The following is a 21,718-nucleotide window of genomic DNA, read 5'->3' as shown; positions in this document are numbered from 1 at the left end:
ATGAAAACCTATCAAAGATGAGCTTTTTAGGGACGGGTAGATAACCAGCTTGGTGAAGCGTTTGCTGCGTACATACGAGAACCTGATTTTGATACTCGCAACATATTTTAAAAAAAAAAGCCCTGTGTGGCGGGGCACAGTGCAATCTCAGCACGGAGAGGGAGGAGACAGGAGGATTCCTGGGACTCACTGGCTGCCAGAATAGCCTACTTATAAGCTCCAGGCCAATGGAGAGACCCATCTCAAAAAAATGAGGTGGACAACACCTGAAAAGGGACATCTGAGGTTGTCTCTGGCCTCCACACATAGGTACACGCTCTCTTCTCTCGTGTGTGTGCCAGCACACACGTGCACAGAGATACATGTACAACACATGCGCACAAACACAGAGACACACCTACATCACCCACATGTCACTCACATACCGCAGACACAGACATGCATGTATACAAGCACACATGAATACACACACATCACACAGACACACATGGGCGTGCACACACACATGAACTTTTTAAAAGACAAACTAAGATGGGACGGGAGGCACAGAGAGAATCTAGAAGTGACTTTATGACAAGGTTTGGGCCCAATATCTTCCCTCCCAGAAGTCTGCGTGAGGAGCTGACCTTCGAGTCCCTTCACCCAGGGAGACTTTGCCCAGCTGGCAAGTGATGGACTTACTAAGGTGACCACAAACTGTTTTAGTTTCTAGCCTCCTGACCTCTGACTGGTTGCTTCTCTGTGCCAGCTAGTGTCCTTGTCAGAGAGAGCACAGCCCCCACCTCACTACCGACCTTTGGCGCTGCTCTAATGGGGGAAGTAAAGTTTGTACTCCTTTGCCCCACTCTACCCCTCCAGCCCTGTTTTTGGAAGCTCACCATTTGGAAGGACAGTGCACCTTGTCCAAAGCTCGCTTGGGACAAGGTGGGAGAACGCATTCTGGTGCTTTGGTGGGCTGTGTACAGAAACATGTGACTTGAAGGAGTCTGAACACTAAGACAGCTTTTTATAAAAATGAGGAAGCCAGCAGACAGGCTAACTTCTCGATAGAAGCCACCCTGAGAATCACGCCCACTTTGTGCTCAGCCTTCTTTGCCCCTTCTTCTGGAAGCCATGTCCACCGTGGAGGGAAGAGGATGCCTCACGCTTTTTGTTGGGAGGAGGCATCTACTCTTTAAATGGCCAGACAACCTCTGACCTCACTGTGAAGCAGGGTCCTGGCCCATGGAAGGGACGCTGCAACTGGATCAGGCCAGCCCTGTCCCATGCCACCTCGGTGCCTTAATAAAGCAAGATATGAGGAAGAGGGAGCACAGCTGTCCGAGGGATTTCAGGTCTGTTACCACCTGTGGGTAGGGACATATCACACACACTGGTAGATGTGATGGGCTTTGGGTAACAAAGGGCCTAGGACTGGTAGGGAGAAGGCAAGAGGAATGTTCTGTAGCTAAGGGTGGGGAGCATGGCCAATGGCCCAGCTGCTGTGCTGGACATGACCTCGTAGCGTGTCATGCCGGAAGAAGGCTTAGTGGCTTGACAGCAGTGATGTGTGTGTGCCTCACGGCAGCACACACGGGGAAGGCTGTGTGCAGCCCTTCAGTGCGCCGTAAAGGAGACACCACCAAGGACAGGGTGTTACTTAATTCAGGTCAGCAGTCAGTCTGTAGGCCAGGACAATCAGTTCACCGATTCCCAAGAGCAAATTCCAACGGGTGTGGGAGAGGGGCAGATTTTGCTGGGCACATACTTATCTGGGGCCAATCAGATCACACACACCAACTGCCACCACCAAGCTTCCTGTGGTGGTTTAATCTTTTGTCAACTTGACTGGATTTAGCAACACCCAGGAGATGGAGTCACACACCCTGGGTATCTCCGTGTTTCCAGAGAGGATTAGCTGTGTGTGTGTGTGTGTGTGTGTCTGTGTGTGTGTGTGTCTGTGTGTGTGTGTGTGTGTTATGGAGGAAGTGGTACTGTCTTATGTGCTGTGAGTCTGGCAAGAGTAAGTCACACGCTTTGTGAGCGGGAGCAAGCCAGCTGCCTCCTGGGCCAAGTGTCAACCTCCACCTCGCAGGCCTGCTGAGGCTTAGAATGAGCTGGGGCCCCACTGGGAGCTTGGGTTAATGGGCGCTGTGAGAACATGACTGTCCCCACGGCAAATGTGGGGACAAAGGCATGTGCATATAAAACAGGGACTTCTCTAAACAGTGCAGAGGGGACCCCATGGCTGACTCCAAGAGGACTAGTGGCCTAGTGAAGGCTATGAGGTCAAACAAGATATACCGCCTAAGTTAACAGTGTATAAACCTGCAGAACATTCAAACTTACCAAACCAAGTCTACCCCCTTGCTACCTGTCTGCCTCTCTTATGCCCTGTGAGGGGCAAGCCCCAAGACTCAGTACTCAGTATCCAGTCCCACCCGCTCTCTTATGCTGTTGTCAACCAGATACGATGGGCCAGAAATGCTCTCCCTGGCCCATCCCCCACCTGACAGGAACTCCAGGCCTCCACCACAAACTCCTTTTGCCGTCTGTGAAGAGTGGGCACACTCTTGAGCCTGAGGTCAGCGCTCCTCCTCCTCAGCCTTCACTGAACGTGACTGACTAGATTCAGGGGGCTGAGGGACCCGTCAAGTACAGCCTTTACCACATGCGGTCACCACTTCCGAGTTGCCTAGAGGAAGACCTGAAAAGCAGATGGCCTACAACAGTAGAACCTTGTTCCCTCTCCATCCAGAGGCTGGTGGTCCGGGCAGGGCAGAGTGGGCAGGGCACACTTCCAGGGAACCCCATGGAGCAGTGCTACCTTGTCCTTAGACTCTGGCATTGCTGCCATCTCTGTGTCCACTGGTTCACAGTGGTGTCACTCCCAGTCCTGCTCCTGTGTCACAGGGCCTTTCCCTCACTGGTATCAGCCACACTCAACTAGGGGCTACCTCAGTGACTTCACCAGAACTAATGACATCCACAGTGGTCCTCTTTCCAAATAAGGCTGCATTCCGAGATGCTGAGGGTTAGGATCCCAACCGATTCAGTGTTGGGAGAGACACAAGGCAACCCTTAACAGCTGCTCTGACAATTAAATCAAACTGTATATCCAAAACCTTCCTCCCAGTCTGAAGTGAATGTGGTTTGCCTAATCCCCGCAGGCTTCAGCCTTCTAACTTGACTTTCGTCCTTTCCCTTGCAGTCCTGACCACGCAGGACCATGCAGCACTATGTGGCTGCATGAGGTGGGTCCTGATGGTGGTGGGTGACTCAGGCCACCGGGGCCCGAAAGCAGAGATTGCAGGCTCACTCTCACCTCCTTTTTTGGCAACACTGGGTAAGTAGGAACACAACAGACCGCCCAGAAAAGCAAGTGGACCACGCCGTCATGGTGACACTGCTACTTAACCCCGGGCAATAAAATAAGGGGCGGGGGGGGGGGCAGAGTAGAGCTTCAAAGTCTGTCCCGACAATTTCACCTACAGCAATGAAAAAATGCTTAGAAAATCCACTACTTCCTAGAAGTGGTGGGTAGGGGTATGGCTGAGCTTGAGGAAGACGTTTCTGGAAGATCTGTCTAAAGGAGTTTCAGAGACAACAATGGCGGCTGGGAGCTTAGGAGAGTGGAAGGGTTGGGAAGTGAGGCCAAAGCAAAAAACTCATTCAGCAACCTGTACATGGGCACATGAGACACCTTTGACTTACCTAAAAGGGGCCAAAGGTGACGGGAAATAACCCCGTCAGTTAAGTGCTTTCCACGCAGGCACGGAGACCGGAGCTCAGGGAGAGAAAAAAGGCAGGTGCAGCAGCTGTAAATCCAGCTGGGGAGACAGAGACAGGAAGAGCCCTGAGAGGTTTGCTGCCCAGCCAGCATGGCCAAAATGCTCAGCTCCAGGTTCAGTCTCACAAACAAACGAGTTGGAGAGAGATGGAAGATTACTTTATTTTTGGCCTCTGGCCTCCACACACACATGTACACACACACAGAAATTAAAAGTCCAATAAAGAAAGTAAGAAAGCTGGGATCTCAGACCAGCTGTGCAGGGAACGTGTGGAGTTTGGAGCATACTGGGAAGACAGCCTAGGACAGACCTCCTTCCTCCTGGCGCAAGTGACGGTCCAGATAGGATATCAAAGGATTCCAGTTCCCAGACAGCTAAGGCGGCCTTCTAGCTAGAAGGTATCCACTTGCTTGTTTGTCAAGAGGTAGCTAGAGTGTCTGCACTTCTCAGAACTGACCCAAGAGTTCCATGTGTAGGGCAGGGCACATGGAAAAGGAAGCACATGACCCGGAAGAGGAAACTCTGAGGCTGAACACTTGGAGAACACCTGGCCGGGCTGATGGTGGAGAGGGCTGAACTGTGACCTGTGCTTACCCTGGCTGCCACTCAGAGTGGACTCTTGTGCTGGCTGTACTTCCGGGAGAAGGGGGGATGCCTGGGGAAGACCCCCAGGTGAGGCGCAGTTCTGCTCTGCTAGCTGAGCCCCTCAGCCTTGGCTGTGGAAGAATGGGAAGACCCTTCACCAGGGATCGTGAGATGTGACGATGTGGAGGGCCTGAACCACCTACCTCCTCTTTCAGTCAGGACACTAAAAATTCAAAACATAATGCACTGTCTATGTGGGCCTGGCTGTTGTTGCTGTCTTTTATTTAAAAAGTGTGTGTTTGACATGTGTTGTGTATATAGGTGCCCCCAGAGGCCAGAAAGGGCTGTCAAATCCGTTGGAGCTGGAGTTGCAGGTGGTTGTAAGCTGCCCCGTGGGTGCTGGAAAGTTGAACTAGGGTCATACGGAAGAGCAGCAAGCACTCTTAACTGTTGCGCCATCTCTTCATCCCACCGTTGGTGAGCCATCAGCAATGGCCGCTTCTCTCAGCTGTCCTGTTAATCAATGGGTTGGGTACTTGTGCCCTCATACTTTAGAACCGTGAACTCCCTGCCATGTTCTTTCCACCAATCCTGGGCTTTTGGCTTGTGGTTCTTATCCAATTCTAGTCCAGTCCCACCTCCAGCCAGCCTGGGAGTTCTGGTGCATTCCAGAGCCCCAGTGTCAGCAAGGCCATCAGGGCTCCAGAGGGACCATCCTCCTCAGTGGTCTCATGGATAGGCTATGGCTAAGGCTGGTAACCAGCTTTTGCTATTTTTCTTCTTCATCTCTTAACAGAATCAAGAGTCAGGCATGGAAGCATATCCCTGTAATCTCAGCACTCAGGAGGCCAAAGCCCAAGGGACCCCGAGTTGCTACGCTACATAGAGAGACCCTGTTGAAAAGCCAAAACAAATCCTAAAACAAGTAACAGAAACAAAAAGAAAAAAAAATGAAGAAACTAGCCGGGGTAGGAGTGAGACGCACCTGAGACAATCAAAGGAGGTAAACTGATGTTAAAGAAGGTCAGAAACCCCAGGCACAGCTGGTGCTATGGGTGTGGCTGGCATGAGGGTGGATAGATTCAGCACCTGAATTTGTGTGCCCCTCAGAACCTTGGATGTGGCCTTGTTTGGGGATAAAGTCCTGGAAAATGTAACTACTTAAGGTGGAATTACTTTAGCATACAACAGGCCCTTCGTCTCACGTGACTGTCATTGTTTTAAGAGAAGGAGCCACACCTGCAGGGTGAGGACCACGCAGCAATGGGAGCAGAGCGTGTGAGTTACATCTGTGGTGCCGGCACACAATACAAGGCAGAAGCAACAAATAGGCGGGAAATTTTATTTAGGCTCACGGCTTCAAAGGTTTCAGTCAGTCAGTCGTGGTGGGGAAGGCCACGGCAGCAGGTGATGGAGAGCCCAGAGAGCATCAGGAATCAGGGCTGGGATATTTCCTTAACAGGCCTAGCCCCAGAGACCTACTTCTCCCAGCTGAACCTGAAGGTCCCACAGCCTCTTCAGGCTGCACTGCCTGCTGGGAAACAAATGTTCAGAACATGCATGAGCCTGTGTGAACATTTCAGATCCAAACCATTACAGAGATGGAGTTATGGGCTCTCAGAAGCTGGCCACAGGCACAGGACAGGTGTTCCCCATGGCAGAGATGGGCTAACATGTTTCTGCCAGCACCCTGACGCCCACCTCTGGATAGTGAGACACTCCTCTGCTACTGCATGTTTTGTGTCTTCCCCATCTGTCAATCACATAGCCTTCACTGTCCATCCCTGAGCGACTGGGACAACCTCTCTTTGCTCCTCAGAGTATAAAGGGAATAAAGGACACAGGCCAAGGATGCAATTCCGTTTTCTGGACTGAACGAAACAAACAACAACCATATATTCTTGCTATCAAGTCCCTGGGAGCCAGCAGGATCCTTTTTCTTCCTGAATCCCTAGCTGAGTTGAGTTCTTTCCAAAATGCAGATACCCCAAATCCTCCCAGTAAATGACTGTCCTTGTTTTAAAAAGCTAGAAGGGATTCTAGGTGTGACGGTGCTTGCCTGTAATCCCAGCATGTGGAAGGTAGAAGGATTATGAATTTGAGGCTACCCTGGGCTACACAGCAATTTAGGCAACATAGGAAGACCTTGTTTCAAAACCAGAACAAAACCGCAGTAGGGTGACAGCACAATGATGGGGACCAAAACCAGCTTCAGAAATAAGGCATGACACACCCCCAAGGTCTTTTTGTTACAAATGTGGGCCAAAGACAGCTAGCACGCAGTGCAGACAGGGAAACTGGGCTGTTATATGATTACTGTCCACTCTAGACGAAAGTGGGGCAAGCTGATCAGACACACAGCTATTCCTGGTAAAGAGGCCAGACAGGAACACCCTCTCAGGACTCTGGGATATGAGCAATGGCCCCCCTGACATCGCGCAACGGACACAGCGGGGTCATGGGACTGTGAAAGAAAGCCCCCGTGAGCCGTGAAATGAATTCTGGAGCAGGGAGGAGCAAGATGTTGTCTGGGTTCCTTCATGCAGAAATAGGTGTTCCAGGCTCAGGGAAACTGGACACTTAGTCTGTCCTCCACGCCAGCCCCACACCAGGCCAACTGGAACTGCAGCTGGAGGGGTCAGGCAATGTGCTGCATGGGCTCTGGCTCCAGACGTGCACACCGGTACCTGGTGGATGTGAGGAAAGCCCAGGAGCTGTGCGTGGTGGTCCAAGGGCAACAACCTGAGCAGCTGCTCTGGAGAAAGACTTCATCTGGAGAAAGTCTCCCCTTATGCCAGAGGCTTCCCCCCAAGAAGCCAAGTCCTCTCAAACCAATCAGTTTTCATCATTTTTCAAAGCTCAGAGGCATTCCATAATTATTCCTAAGCCCAATTCATGGGCTTCCTAGGAAGATGGGGAAAAGGATAATTCATAAGCCCACCTGCCATGAATACAGTAGGGCCTTCTAGAAGACCAAAATGGAGGAGGCAGCATGAACTCCTGCCCAGGGCGCTAGAAAAGGGGTGTGTGATCAGTGTCTGTGATCTCATCGATAGTGAGGAGCCTCCTCCAATGGTGAGGAGCTGTGGTACCCAGCTTTGGACACATCCTGTAGCGTTCACATGGCCCCATGCCCATGCTGTTGACAGCTGTCTGCTTTGCTGATTTGGGACAAATTGATATCCAGGCTTACAAAGACCATGCACTGTGTTGGGGCTTGGCTCGGTACAGATTGTAGGCCCTGTGCCGAGGAGGCAGCAGCAGCATTAGTTTCTGGAAAGGGAAGTAGCCAAGCAGCACAGATGCACTGGAGTGTGGACACAGAACACGGACTGTGGGCCTCACCCATGAGAAGGCTTCTTGGAGTATGAATGAGAAGGACTTGAGGCATCAGCCTCTGTTTCTGAGCCAGCCTCTTTCCCTGTGCCTCAGGAGCTAGATATTTCGGGAGTAGTTGCTTGAGGGTGAGGCTCTGTGCTCTGCAGCCGGCAAGTTGAACGCAACCATCAGTGAAGTTTGATGGTGGCCTGTTCTGCCATTCCATGTGTGTACCTTGCCTAGGACCCTAAGAAAGGGTGCTGGGACTCTGAGGAGGTCTCCAAGGAAACACAGACCCTCATGTCAGTATTTGACATTTGGCAAGACCTGGTTCTTCATAATAGCAAGTACTGGGCAAGTCAGCCCAGGTTAAAGCATGCACCCTGTGCTCTCTGCAGCTGCTCCTGCACCAGCTACGGGCACTCCTACCCTGGGAGTACACCGCTGGGTGCACCAAGTTCGCACAGTCCTGCCCTGAGTACACACCCAAATGCATGACTTGTGCTAACTCTCCCTAGGTCGATCTCCCAGGTCAGCCCTGGGCCACCTCACAGAGTCAGGGAGCCTCTCCAGTGACTCATTTACCCGGTGTTTCCTCAGCCTGGTCACATCACACATCCTGGTGCTGGCCTCCATCCTGAAACCAGCCTTAGATGTCTGCTCTGACCTCTCGTCCCCACCTCCAGAGACACCTACCACAATGCTCATCTTAAAACACACATTTAACTTTTAAGAGAGGCCTAGCGGCACAAACCTGTCCTCCCAGCTACTCAGCAGGGTGGGGCAGGACTGCAGGCTGAAAGCTTGCCTGCGTTTCACATGGATTCAAGGGCAGCTTTGAGACCCTGTCTCAAAACAAAAAAGTAAATCAGGGTAGGGGTGCAGCTCAGTGCAGACACTTGCTGAGCACAAATGAGGGATATAGGCTCCAGCTCCAGGACCACAACTATTAAAACAAACAAACAAACAAACAAACAAACAAACAAACAAACGCATGCATATAGCACCTAACAGGAATGCCTCAGAGAAAGTAAAAGTTTCCTTCAGCCAGTTCTTTCTGGCTCCTTTGAGGGAATGGGCCCATCCTTACCTCCCTTGGACGCTGACTCCGGGACTGCATTTCAGGAGAACATGTCACAATGCTATCCAAGCTTGTGGGGCTCTATCACCCCATTTCTGGAGGGACAGGCCATACAACGAAGCACAGCTGGCCCTCTTCATCTGTAGATGCAACCAGCCTCAGGCCAAAACTATTTATTTAATTGCCTCTACACAGAGTAGGTACAGACTCTTTCTACAATTATTGTAACTGGCGCATGTATGTATAACTGGGGGGAGGGTGCCAGTGAGGTTGGAGGACAGCTCTGTGGAGATGGTTTCCTCTTTCCACCTTTACATGGGTACTGGCGTTGGGATTCACATTGCTGGGCTGGCAGCAAATGCTGTCTTTGCCTGCTGAGCCATCTCACCGGCTCTTTCCCTAGACTATAGCACAATGTATTTATAGACATAACTATTCATATAGCAAGCACAGTATGCTAGGATTCATCAATAATCCAGAGATGATTTAAAGCATATAGAAGGGCACTGGAGAGACAGCTCCGCAGTTAAGAGAACTGGTTGTACTTCTAGAGGACCCGAGTTCAATCCCTAGCACCCACATGACAGCTGGCAACTGTTTGGGACTCCAGTCCTAGTTGGGAACTACTCCTGGCCTCCTCAGGCCCTACATATACATGGTATACTGGCATAACATGCAGGCAAAACACTCACACACATGAAGATTACAAATGTTTTTTTTAAGTATATGAAAGGAGTATATGGGTTCACGCAAATGCTACATTAATTTTATATAAGGGAGTTGGGCAACCCTGGGCTTTGGTCTCCTCAGTGGATCCTGAACCAGTACCTTTTGAAAGAGTAAGGGACAATTGGATGTGAGAATCTCAGGGTGTGGTCCAGCAATCAGGGGGAAGTTCTCTAGTGCTGGAACATTCTGCTCCAGACTGGGCTTTGAGAATGCACAGCTTCTTTCCCTGGGTAACACTGGCCTCCTGGAGCACTGTCCTACCAGAAATGCCTCTGGCACAGAATCATATCATAGTTTGTGTACCTCAGGTTCATGGAAACGCAAAAGAGCTGCCATCCTTGGGACATGGCCTTGGGGCTACTGAGCACAATATCCCACAGACCACTTGCCCACACAAAACAGCAAAGAAAGGGAATCCTCCTAACTCATAACTCAGGAAAGACTGAAGTGTCTCCACAGCTGGTCTTGCAAGACAAGAAACACAGATGCTACCCTTTCCTCCACTCTCCATGCAAACATTCTCAAAAAAAAAAAAAAAAAAAAAAAGGGAAAAAGATATAGGCATAGGCAGCAAGGAAGCAAGATCCCTGTGGCAACGTGAGTGTGGAATGGACGCTTTGGGTTCCTGCTGAACACATGATCCCCAGCTGTAAGGCTGTCTGGGAAAGCTGTAGAATCTGTGAGAGGTGGAGCCTCAAAGGAGGAAGGGTCACTGGGGATATTAAGGGTGTTGAGCCTTTTTTTTTTTTTTAAAGCCTGACCCTTACTGTTTCGTCTCTGCTTCCTGAGTGTGCATGCTATGTGACCAGGCAGCCTCCTGCTCCTGCTCCTATGCTTTCCTCACCATGGTGGAGGTGTCCCTATGGAACTGTCAGCCAGCTGCTTTTGCCAGGATACTTCATCACGGCATCAGGAAAGAAACTGAGACGCACCCCTACCTTACAGTGGCCCTCGGCCTTTCTTATGGTCAGCAGTGCTCAAGCGACAACACTTATCTTCAGACTACAAGTAACGTATGAGTCAGAAGGACGCTGTTGCTCCAACACACACGTTCCCTTCATGTTTTTCCAGCCAGTCTATACTGCCCTGTGCTTCCAGGTGCTCAGAGCCCCAGAGGGAAAAACTCAGGCTCCTCCATAACAGAGTCAAAGCGCCCAGATCCCAAACCCCAGGGACAGAGCCACACCAGGCAGCCCTCTGACCTTGGCGGCAGGCCTGCCCTGAGCACTGGACGTGAAAATTGTCCTCCCAAATCAGATGTGAACCTTCTCTAGTTCATGCCCCTGAGTTCACAACACTGAGCACACCACTCCAGAGGACTAGCACAGGCAGTAAGCAGCAGGTAGAAATGGATGTTACTGCAGGGAAGCCATGGCCCAGCATCAAGTCATCGGCAGCTCTGTGGCTCTGGTGCATAGAGAGTGCCCCTCGCAGCCCAGCACCCACCTGAAACCATAGCATCAATGTCTTACTTTTTCGGGACCGTGAGAAGAACCTGATGCCCCCCGGAGAGGTAGATGGGTTGGAGCTGGGCGAAGACTCTTTGGATGAGGAGCGGAAGATCCCACTGAAGCTCATGCGGCGTGGTGAGCGTGGAGGGGACTCCTGGTAGGAGAACGGGAACACGGTTTTGGGAGAGCCAGGGCTTGTCTTGGGCCTCACAGGAGCAGACACAGGGCTGGAGGGCCGGGGCTGGGGGCCCCTGGAGAAGAGTCCTCTGGAGGGGCTGCCTGAGCTAAAGGGACTATCCGCCTGTAGAAAGACAGAAAAATGGGTGAGGTCACAATGCTCCAGGCACTCTAAGCTCTGTCTAGAGTACACCTGCCACTACTGTCCTCCTTGCTCTCACTAAGCAGAGATGCAACCCTGAGCTCTTCCACAGAAGTAACAATGGAAGGGTCCACATGTCAGCCATGGATGCCCAGCCCTGGGCTGGAGCCCTGGGCCACCCTGTGCAGCTGCCTAACAGGACCCTTGGTGGGGGTAAGAGTGGAGGGGGCATGAAGGTGAGGAGACAGTGCCTAGCACTACTCCTCCTTTCTTGACTGTGCCATCCATATCCATTGACTGTTCCCATGCTGGCTTTTGTCCCTGAAACCTCTCACTTGTCCTTTTCCTGATGACACAGCTGTGGTTCTCTGCACCCCATCCGAGGAGAGAAAGCGTGAGCCTCCACGATCCAGAATGCACGCTAGAGCTCAGGCTCACTGGTGAGGGTGCTGGTGTGAGGAAGTGACAGGTTTTACTCCAAGTTACCATGGCATGTTAATGGCAGAAGTCGGGAAAAGTGCTAGCAAGACCCCTAATTTCATCAGTGACTCAAAACCACAGCTACAGGATGAAAAATTATCAGGTACCATAGCTTTAAGCCATGGCTTCAGCTCACAGCCATTCAATATCTGCTGTGGGAAGTGTACTCAGCAGCTTACTTCTAGCAGTCTGAGTTTTGACCTCAGCTCTGTCCCTTACTGTGACAGGATGATACTTCGTCTTGTTTTCTCTGTTTCCTTCTCTGTGGCATAGGGACAGTCATAGCCTCTGTGTTCATATGATGATACCAGGACAGAGACTGATTTGCAGCAATGACATGATGCGTGGTGGTCTGCCTTGGTCCTACTATCTAGGTCACTTGCGACGCTGGGACCAAAGGGACCCAAGGGGACCCCAAGTCAGCAACAGCAAAGAAAGGAACTGTTATAGGCTCAGGGGACAAGGATCAAACCCTAGAAATTCTGTACACTGGTAACAACCAGGGCCATGCTAAGAAGGTGAGTCCACATCTCTGTCCTGGAGTGGGTGTGTGGACTCACCAGTAGAGGGTGCCCCTGAGCTCCAATAGCAGGCACCTCAAAGGTTATGAGGCCCTTGTGGGGACACCTCTTCAGTGACCACCAGTTTCCAGATGGCACCACTCTTCCATGATTCTCCACCTGACCCTACGAACCTGGTACCTAATCACGATCTTGGTACCTAATCCTTCCTGAATGGCTAAGAATGGCAGAGAATGGCAGAGAATGGAGTGTGACCAGGATCTTATAACTGACTCACCTCCTCAGAAAGAAGTTCAAACTAACTCCCCTCCTACTATTACAAAGATCAGTTAGATCCCCTGCCTCTTCAGTTTAGCCACCATCCCACTTGCCTATGGGATTCTGGATGACTTCTGAGAGTACTTTCAAGGCAAGAGGCTCTTCAGGTGGCAGGCGGATTGTCACGGGGTAAGGAATGGGGACCAAGAGATCCTCACCTACAGTAGAAACCTCACATACCAGAAACAGAGGCTCTCCCTAAAGCAAGCTGATAGACAGAGGCCCGAGCTTGAGTCCTGAACTATCAGCATGGATTCTGTGCCTCCTCTACACAATAAGGATGCCAGACTGCTTCAGGGACTACATCTATGACAGCTGTGCTATCCACAGGAGGGATGTTTAGCAGGGCTCCTGGTACAAAGGTGGTCCTTCATACATGTCTGACCAGCAGCATCCCTGAGCATTAAAGGGTTCTTGATAGCGAAGGGACTTGTAGTGATTTGGAAGAGGAGGAAGGCTGAGTTTCAGGAATGGCTTAGTTAGCTACATGGTATGGGAACCCGCTTCCTGACTGCAGGGACTATGGTGACTCCAGAGCTAGGCACTCACTGGCTGTCAGGTGTGTGTGAGGTTCACCATTCTTCATTACTGGAGTCTGATGGCAGAAGGAGCTGCCTGCGGTCAGAGCGGATATCATAAAGCTGACGAGTTTTCTGACCTCAAGGCCCAGCTCTAACCCTGGCACTACACACCTCTTGCAGCATTACAGAAAAGTTTAGGGGACCAAATAGTCAAGGCCAGGCAGAGAGGCCAGAGACAGACTCACCCTTGGAGTCCCTGAAGACTGGCCCACAGCACTCCTCCTACTATGCTTTGTGGCTTGTCCTATACATGAACTTGGCCTGATGAGGAGATAGTGTACCAGGCAAATGTCAGCATTCAGCTCCAAAGAGAAGACAGAGATAGAAAGGGAAGCAGTAGGCCCCCAGGAGACCACAGAATGAGGTGAAATACTGGCAGCATGAAGCAGATGAAGGAATGCCCGGGACAACAAAACACCTGTCACAGGGACCCCAGGTCAGAGAACACCCTGAGGCCTAATGATGGGCAAGGTAGAGGAGCATTCTGGAGTGGGATTGGACAAGGACCCAGGTCTCAGACACAGAAAGCTAACTCGTGGTCTACCCAGGAACCCATAGGAGGAGTTGAGTTAAATTCCATAAAGACTTGGATCTTTTTTAATTGGCAAAGGAGTCCCCAACACCTCACTGTCAGAATCCATTCTATATTCAGAACTGCAGGCCCCAGGAGTTAGATACTCAGCCTTCATGCCAGAGAAGGGATCCACAGAAAACAGACCTTCTACTTTCTTCCCCTAAAAATGGCCAAAGAACAGAGGATGCTGGGTCCTGCCTGGACTCTCCCATAGAGACCTGGCCCTGCTGATCACATCCTTCCCTGCCTGTTTCCTGGATGGGGCTGGCAGGGAACAGCAGACTGTGGGCGCCTCTAGAGCCACCAGGGATGGCCAGGCCGGGGCTATTAGGCTAGCTGAAGCAAACTGATACTCTGATTAACATAAACTGGCTGGCTCTCTGAGTGGGGGTGAGCCTCCCCCAACCCCCATGTGTGCATGGCTTCAGAGGCACTAATGCAGATTCCCAGACAGGGCAAATTCCATGCTTGTCAGGGAGCCACCAGGCAGGACACTGAGAAGAGGGCCAGCCCCTGCTCCGGTCTGATCTGAGCTTGTCTTTCCACCAAATAAAAGAGGAGGCAGTGAGAGAAAAAGTGCGGAAGGAGCCCGATGTTGGGCTGGCTTCAGGACTGACCATGAGGGTTTGGCAAGACAGGGTATCCGTGCTCTTGAAGATGGAGAGAGGCAGAGATCAGAGGTGAAAGGAGCCAGGAAGGCAGTTAGGGAGAGGAAGGGCCAGCCTTGGAATCCAGGGGTGAGTCCAGCTATTTAGGCTGGAAGAGCTGAAAGTGGGGTGGCTGCACTAAGTTCCCCGGGCTCCCGAGTGGTGATCTCAGAGGTGAGGATGTGAGGTCAGTCTTCAGTCAGCAATGCGTAGAAACCAAGTGCGGTCTGCTGCCCGGTCCAGGGGACCGTGCCCTGTGAACAATGCATGGGTGCTCTGCTCTGTGAACTCTTGTGTCCTGCCTGTGCTGGCTGCCTTGCAGCACTGCTGGGCTGTTCCTTAGCGACGTCATCCAATCTCCAATCCTGGTGGCAAGCACAATTCCTGGCCCCGGCTGGTCAGTGGGAAGATCTGCTCAGAGAGAGACTGTTTTGTCTAAGGCTACATGTTGACTTCTAGGGATGAGAGGGTTGCTGGGCAGTGATCGCAGGCTCGGTGCATGGGGAGGAAACCCAGTCAGTCACTTGTTCGGTGTCTGCTAGGCCATTCCCCAGACTCCTCAGCTGATTAGTCACTGCAGTGCAGGTGACTACCCCGGAGCGGGCAGTCAACAATGATTCTCCTTGGCTGGTTCCGACACTCATGGTCAGCTCACCATCGTGCCACACAGAGACATGCTAGTATGACAACGAACGGCTACCTCCTGAGGACAGGGGACATGGGAGTGTGTAGAGAGGAGACAGGGGAGTCCCACTTCCCTACTGATAATGTGCCCAGATAGCACCTTGGATAGTCAGGAGCACTGGTGTGGGATACATTTGCTTAGGGCACTTCCCTGATTGGCAGTGCCCTAAGTCTGAGGTTCAGGATGTTAAGGTACAGCGTGAAACATGCTGGACTAGCAGTAAGCAACCTGGGCTCGGGTCCAGTTCAGTTGCAAATTAGTCATGATAGAGGCAGTGGTGTTTTTGTTTTTGTTTTTAATCACCATGATGACGTTTCTGCAGCTAAAAACAATGAGTATGGTATGGGACCCCAGGATCTTTGGACAAGCCTAGGAGCAGGAGTGATGGAAAAGAACATTTTTCATCAGCCTGTGAGACGATGAGGCTGGTTACGTTTAAGTTGATTTCAAGAACCATAAGAAGTGAGCTCCTGTCTTGAACACTGAGTTCTTGGCTCCAGCTTCACGGCCATCCACATTCAACACAAGTGAAAGCGACTGGTGACGCGAGCATAGAGTGCCTCATCTGTGGTTCGTGGCCTGTCACCATGTCCACTGCCTGTTCCCTTATCAATGCCCTGCTGCCAGGAGAGCCCAAGAGCATCCCTCATTCATGTTGGGCCTCTGTCATCACAACCTCAGAAAGGGCCAGACATGAGTAGGAATTTAACTGAAGTTCCCTCAGGTGCTTCCAGTTTGGACAAATCCATGTCATGAAGAACTGAGTAGGGGCAGAGGCATGCCTTTCTGGGGCAAACAGGGAAGTGTTCTAGATGCCTGTCGTCTCCCTGTCTCCTGACTGTCCCCTATGACTGTCACCGACACTAGAGGCTCCTGAGGGCTGAGAGACAACAGCACGGCAGGTAGCCTCAGGCGTAGGAGGAGGTGCTCTCTGGAGTGGCACTAGGTTGCAAGACCCATGTCCTGTACACCAGGAAGATCCCCACATCAACTACTGGCTCTGGCCCTGGCACACCTTCCCATCCCACAAAGCTGCTCAGGAGAGGCCCTGCTCTAAGCTGCAGCTAAAGGTTGCCAACATGGGAGAGGAGTGTGTTCTGCTGGTCTTCTACAGTGTCTGCTGCGGCACTGCCACTGTATATGCCAATCCTCCCGGGCACGGTCTGTCCTTCCCAGGGCACATAGGGTGGGCTAGGCTAATTCTGAGCCAATGTTGGAGGAAGACAAGTATGCCTCCATGACTTTTCCCTCTCAGCTGACTTCCAGTGCTGACCATGGCCTTTCTCTGGACTTCTGGGGCCACCAGGAAGATCCCCAACGCCCTTGGAACATTTCTGCCTCGGCTTCAGTTCCTGTTAGGTTTTCCATGCAGGAAAGATTGCGTGGAACATAACAGGGCAGAGGACCAGAGGGCCTGACCTGGCTATACTACAGGCTCTGAGTGTGATGGTGCCTGCCAGCCCAGGCCTCAGGCCATTTTCTGAAAGTCTTTCTGGCTGGGTCACAATAACTGCTAATAACGTTGTTTGGGTAGGGCAGGGTGGGGCCAGGGCTGACTGCCAAGTGAGCCTCATGGGCCTAAAACCAATTTGTTAATTCAATTGTATGGGATTCAAATGCTCAGAGAATAGTCTCCCTTTTTCCAGGATGGGAACTCCTGCCCTAACCCAGGCTGGAGAGCATCCAGAGGGCTACTCGGAGATGCTGCAGCCCGTCCCTGCGTGGGTGGCAGGATGCCACTTCCTAACCGCAGAGGAAACCTGCAGGCTGCCCCTCTTTTTGACCGCCACTGTGACTTCTTACCTGCTGCCACCACCACTCCCTGACTCCTTGCCTGGCTCTGCATTGCTAACAGCTTTGGCTATGGCATGGTTTCCTAATGGTAGAGAAACTCAGATGTGAGGGAGGAGAGAGTGAGCTAAAGAGGGGAGGGCAAGGTCAGGGAACTTGTCCGAGGAGAGATAACCTCACCCCCGCGGCCTGTGGGCACAGAGGCAGGATAATGCCACAAAGCGCAGCTATCCTCAACGTATAACTGCTTTTAGCCTCATCTCAGCTATTTGGCATCCCAGCTCAGCTCACTGATCGTCTCCCTCTTTCATATCTGCTCACCCCAGGAGACTGGTGATGGCAGTCAGCCCACAGTGAGGACAGGAGGAAGGAGCAAAGCCCAGAGGATGCAGGAATCAGAACAGCCAGCAACACAGGAGGCATGGCCCTGTGAGGGGAGCTGTCTCAGGCTGGCTCAGCCACAGCCACCCCACATGTTGGTGGGAGCCCCATAAAAATAAACCTGGCAGGGTGTCTTGGACTCTGCTTGCTTTGGGAGCCACTCGGGTGGGGTGGTGAGAAGCTTCAAAAAGGGAGGTCTTACCTTCCGGGAAGAATTCTTTTCTGAACTCTCCACATCTCCATCCAGGAGTGGCATGGCAAAGGAGCTCAGGTCCTGGGAGGAAGAGAGAGCACAAAGTCAAGGCTGCAGGCTCTTGGGGCAGGTGTGTGCACCCTAAGATCTAGCCAGTAGGGAGACACAGTTATAAGAATCCTAGTCAGAATGAAGTAGCCTTTGTTTGTCTTTGTTTTTCAAGCCAGGGTTTCTCTGTGCAGCCTTGGTTGTCCTGGTCTCACTTTGTAGACCAGGCTGGCTTTGAACTTACAGAGATCCACCTACCTCTGCCTCTCTGAGTGCTGGGATTACAGGCATGTGCCACTACACCTGGCTAGGAATGAAGTATTCTCAAGAGACACCGTGTCTCTCCCTTTGGTTACTGGATTACTGAAATGATGGAAGAGAGAAATTGGTGTTTCTTCAGAAATCTCAGTTTCCTGAGGAAAAGGCTTCAGTGTCAGCCCAGTCTCCAGTGAAGAGATTTCACATCATTCTGACAAGCTGTCAGACTGCCTTGCAAAACACATTGGAGCTAAGACAACGATGGGTTAATGATGGGCAGACTACGCCTCAGCCAGGAGGATACAAACCTCTTGCCCTCTATTTAAATCTTCAGTTTCATGCCCTGAGTCAGCCTTAGAGGGGAAGGCAGGTCACCAAACCTCTTTGTTCCTCTTCATAACGTGTCTGCATTGGGCAAATACGTTTCTGCTTTTCACTATTGCTTGTCTATTCAACTGGTATACTGACGAAGCTCTGAGCCTCAGCTAAGGATGCCAGGCCCAGCCCCAGCCCTAACAACTCCAGCAACATAAGGGATGCTCACCTATATCTCCATTACCTTCCAAGACATCAAGCCAAATGTGCAACAGCAGCCACTCCCACCCCCAGCAAGCTAGAAGGAAGACAAAGCAACAGACCAAGAGGAAAAAAAAAAAAAAAAAGGAGTCGAGGCAGGCAGGCTGAAAGCATAGTGGCCTGTCTAGGGACTACCTGGGCAGTGGCTGACACGTGGGATATAAAACATGAGGCCTCTTTGAAGCTGTCCAAGGAAGTGTGTCTTCTGGAAAGATGACCACATTTGTGAGGGTGCTGCTGGAGCTGACAAAGCTTAATGACAGCAGTAGAGGTAAATGGGATGGGGATTCTAACAATTTATTTTCCTATTGTTGTGATTAAATGCCCAGACAAAAGCAACTTCAGTGAGAACGGGTTTCTTTTGGCTCATAATTTGGGTACAGTCTATCAGGGAAGCTGAGACAGAGGGCAGGGCGCTTAAAGCAGCTGGTCACACCCATCTATAAACAGGATGGTGGGTCATAAGATGCATGTTTCCTTCATTTCATACATAGTTCAGAATACCCACCCCAGGGAATGGCCTGCAAATAGTTAAGATGGGCCCTTAGTTAACCTAATCAAGATGTGGTCAAGTTGACCAGTTAACACTGTCACAGGAGTCTAAGGCAGCATGGAGAGCAGCAGGTAGCTTGTCCCCGAGTCAGCTATAAGGCAGAGGCATCACGCTGACTCTCCAGGCCTGCTCTTCCCTGCGTCTGGCCTTGGAAATGCCTGCACGCAGATGGGGCCGCCCTCAAGCCTATAAAATTGCCATCCTTAACACTTCATTTTTGTCTATTATTAAATAATTGGAGTAAAAATATACAATAACAATTAGCATCTGTGCTCTCTGTCTCTCTCTCTGTGTAGCTGGAATGAACCAGAGTTTTGCATATGCTAGGCAAGCACTGTGCCACTAAGCCACCCCCATCTTTCAGCTAATCATCATTAAATACATACTTCAGTGGCCATTAAGTTACTCGCATCATTTTACTTCCATCACTATAACTGTCATGGCTGTGCTATATCAGAAACAGGCAGACATGATCATGCTTTCCTACAAAATCCACATTTATTGGGTAACAACTAATTCACTACCTACATCATTTTCCTTGGCTAGAATTTGTCAAGTCGTCCTCTTTTTCCTTCATAGCTTGTGGAGGCAAACATGGGTTCTTTTATTCCAGTCTTAACTGCTAATATTAGCTCTCTGCTCACACATTACATATCACACAGTAAATATATCTCTGTATACATATATATGTAGGTAACTGAATGACAATGAAGGATTCAGGAGGCTAACAGAGTTCAAGGAGTTTCAAAGAGGCCTTGCTGAGAGGCAGGCGTGGGAGGCTGATACAGATGCAGAGGGAGGCAGCAAGAGACGTTAGATCAGATCCAAACCCAGTCTGAGGCAGTGTTTGCAGTTCCAGCCAAGCCACAGGGTCAGAGCTGAGCTGAGCCTCAGAGCGGAGTCAAGCTGCAGAAGTGTTTGATGTGTGTAGGGGCTACAGAGGCAAAGACCAGATCTAGCTCCAGAAAGACAAATGGGTAGACTGGTGGACAGAGATGTGAATAGGCTTCATCAAAGCAGTGACCAAGTCAAGCTTGAGTTTCAGACAGTTGGGAGTTCTCTGCTTATTGTTCCTACACACACACTGGGATGATTGGAATAAAATGCCCTCATCGGCTCATGTATTTGAACACTTGGTGCTCAGTTGGCGGTGCTTTTTGGGAGATCTAGGAGGTGTAGCCCTGCTGGGGAAGCATATCCCTGGGGTGGCTTTGGGGGTTTAAGGGCTCCTGCCATTTCCAGTTGCTCTCTCTGCTTTATGCTTGTGGTTCAAGATGTGAATTCTGTTTCCTCCTCCTGCAGCCAGGCTGGCTCTTTGCCATCATGTCTCCCTGCCATGACAGACTCCTGTCCCTCTGGAACAATGAGCCCAAACAGACTCTTGTATCTTTAAGTTGCCTTATTCATGTGTTTTATCATAGCAATAAAAAGTCTCTCAGTCTCTGTCTCTGTCTCTGTCTCTGTCTCTCTCTCTCTCTCTCTCTCTCTCTCTCACACACACACACCTTACCTGGTCAGATGACAGGTTAGTGGGATCATACCCCCTTGGTGTCTGGGTGAGGAGGTTACACCCTTCCATCAGTCTGGTGTGTTGGATAAGTTCTTACACCTGGTTTTCCTGATAGGGTTTTTTAATACTCTTATGTGTTAATGTGGACTCCATTTACTTTGATAAAATGATAGGGTGGTATCTTTTTACTTTTTAGGAATCTGTCATTTATCAGTCTGTGCTGTGGGTGGTACTGGACAGATGGTGTTGTTTATGTGCCTGCCAAGCTGCAGAGTAATTTTCCACTCTCAAGATGGAGTCAAAAGCAGGTTGTTAGATGGCATCTCTCTGGGCAAGACACTGCCTGAAAGCCATTGTTCTACACAATATGGAGTAACTGAGGGCAGGACATGGACTGATCAGAACAGTATCTATTTCCAGAAACTTTTCATCTCTCTAAGAAGAAATCGTAATCATCAACACCAAATCTTCATCCCTCCCTCCCAAACACTGGCAACATCCTCTAGCTTCATCTCTATGAACCTGAGAACTCTGGGATCTTCAGAAGAGGGAATGGACATTGCCTGTCTATTGCTTGCTTATTTCAGTCAGCACAGGCCCTCAAGGGTTGGGAGTCAGGCTGTGAGAGAGTAGGTGAGGTGCATCAGAATCTCTTTACTCTATAGCTGAATGCTTTCCATTGCATGGAAGACCACATTTTTGCTTGTTTTGTCTATAAGTTGATGGGTACTGGGGATGCTCCAGCCTTTGGCTCACTCCAAGTCTACAAATTGAAATCTTGACCATCCCGAGACTTCAGAAAAGAGCTGTCCTTGGAGGTGTGCTCTTTATAGACACAATTAAGGTGAAGCAAGATCATCAACAAGAGTGCTAATGATCCAACTGGAAAGGTATGCTAGAAGAAGACATCAGTACATGGACACACACAGGTGTATGACAATGTGAGAACACAGGCAGAAGGCTCCAGCTATGAACCAAGGTGGGGCAAGGGGTCCTCTGTCTACACTTTGACCTAAGACTTTTGGCTTCCAGATCTGTGAATAAATGAATTATACTTTGTTGTGACAGCCTAGCAAACTCAGAGAATAGGCCTAAGAATATCCCTGCAGGGCTTTGCTTTGATTCTTTCTTGCTGTATATAGAGAAGCAGAATTGCTGGTCACAGGGTGGTTCTATAATGTTATAGCACACTAATGTACTGTTTGCTATAGTGGTGTTATCATTGTACTCTCCCATTAACAGTGTACACATTTTAATTTCTCCACATTTCATCCATCCATCCATCCTTGTATGTATGTTCTTTCTATCTATCTATCTATCTATCTATCTATCTATCTATCTATCTATCT

General features: G+C 50.4%; 1 protein-coding gene across 4 annotated transcripts in view; it reads right to left on the bottom strand.

The window, feature by feature from the left end:
- Prkag2 (protein kinase AMP-activated non-catalytic subunit gamma 2) overlaps positions 1 to 21,718 on the bottom strand; it is a 252,269-nt gene that overhangs the window by 160,066 nt on the left and 70,485 nt on the right. For 3 of the 4 annotated variants that reach the window (XM_055612650.1, XM_055612651.1, XM_055612652.1), the window contains exons 2-3: positions 17,434 to 17,505; positions 10,956 to 11,235 (exon numbers count right to left, since the gene is read on the bottom strand). In XM_055612650.1, the coding sequence (XP_055468625.1) occupies positions 10,956 to 11,235; positions 17,434 to 17,505 (352 nt within the window). The other variant, XM_055612654.1, reaches the window with a different exon arrangement.

The sequence above is a fragment of the Psammomys obesus genome, unplaced genomic scaffold, assembly GCF_907164565.1.
Source record: "Psammomys obesus unplaced genomic scaffold, mPsaObe1.curated_primary_1811, whole genome shotgun sequence".
Taxonomy (NCBI): domain Eukaryota; kingdom Metazoa; phylum Chordata; class Mammalia; order Rodentia; family Muridae; genus Psammomys; species Psammomys obesus.
This window is presented reverse-complemented; position numbering and strand designations above follow the sequence as displayed.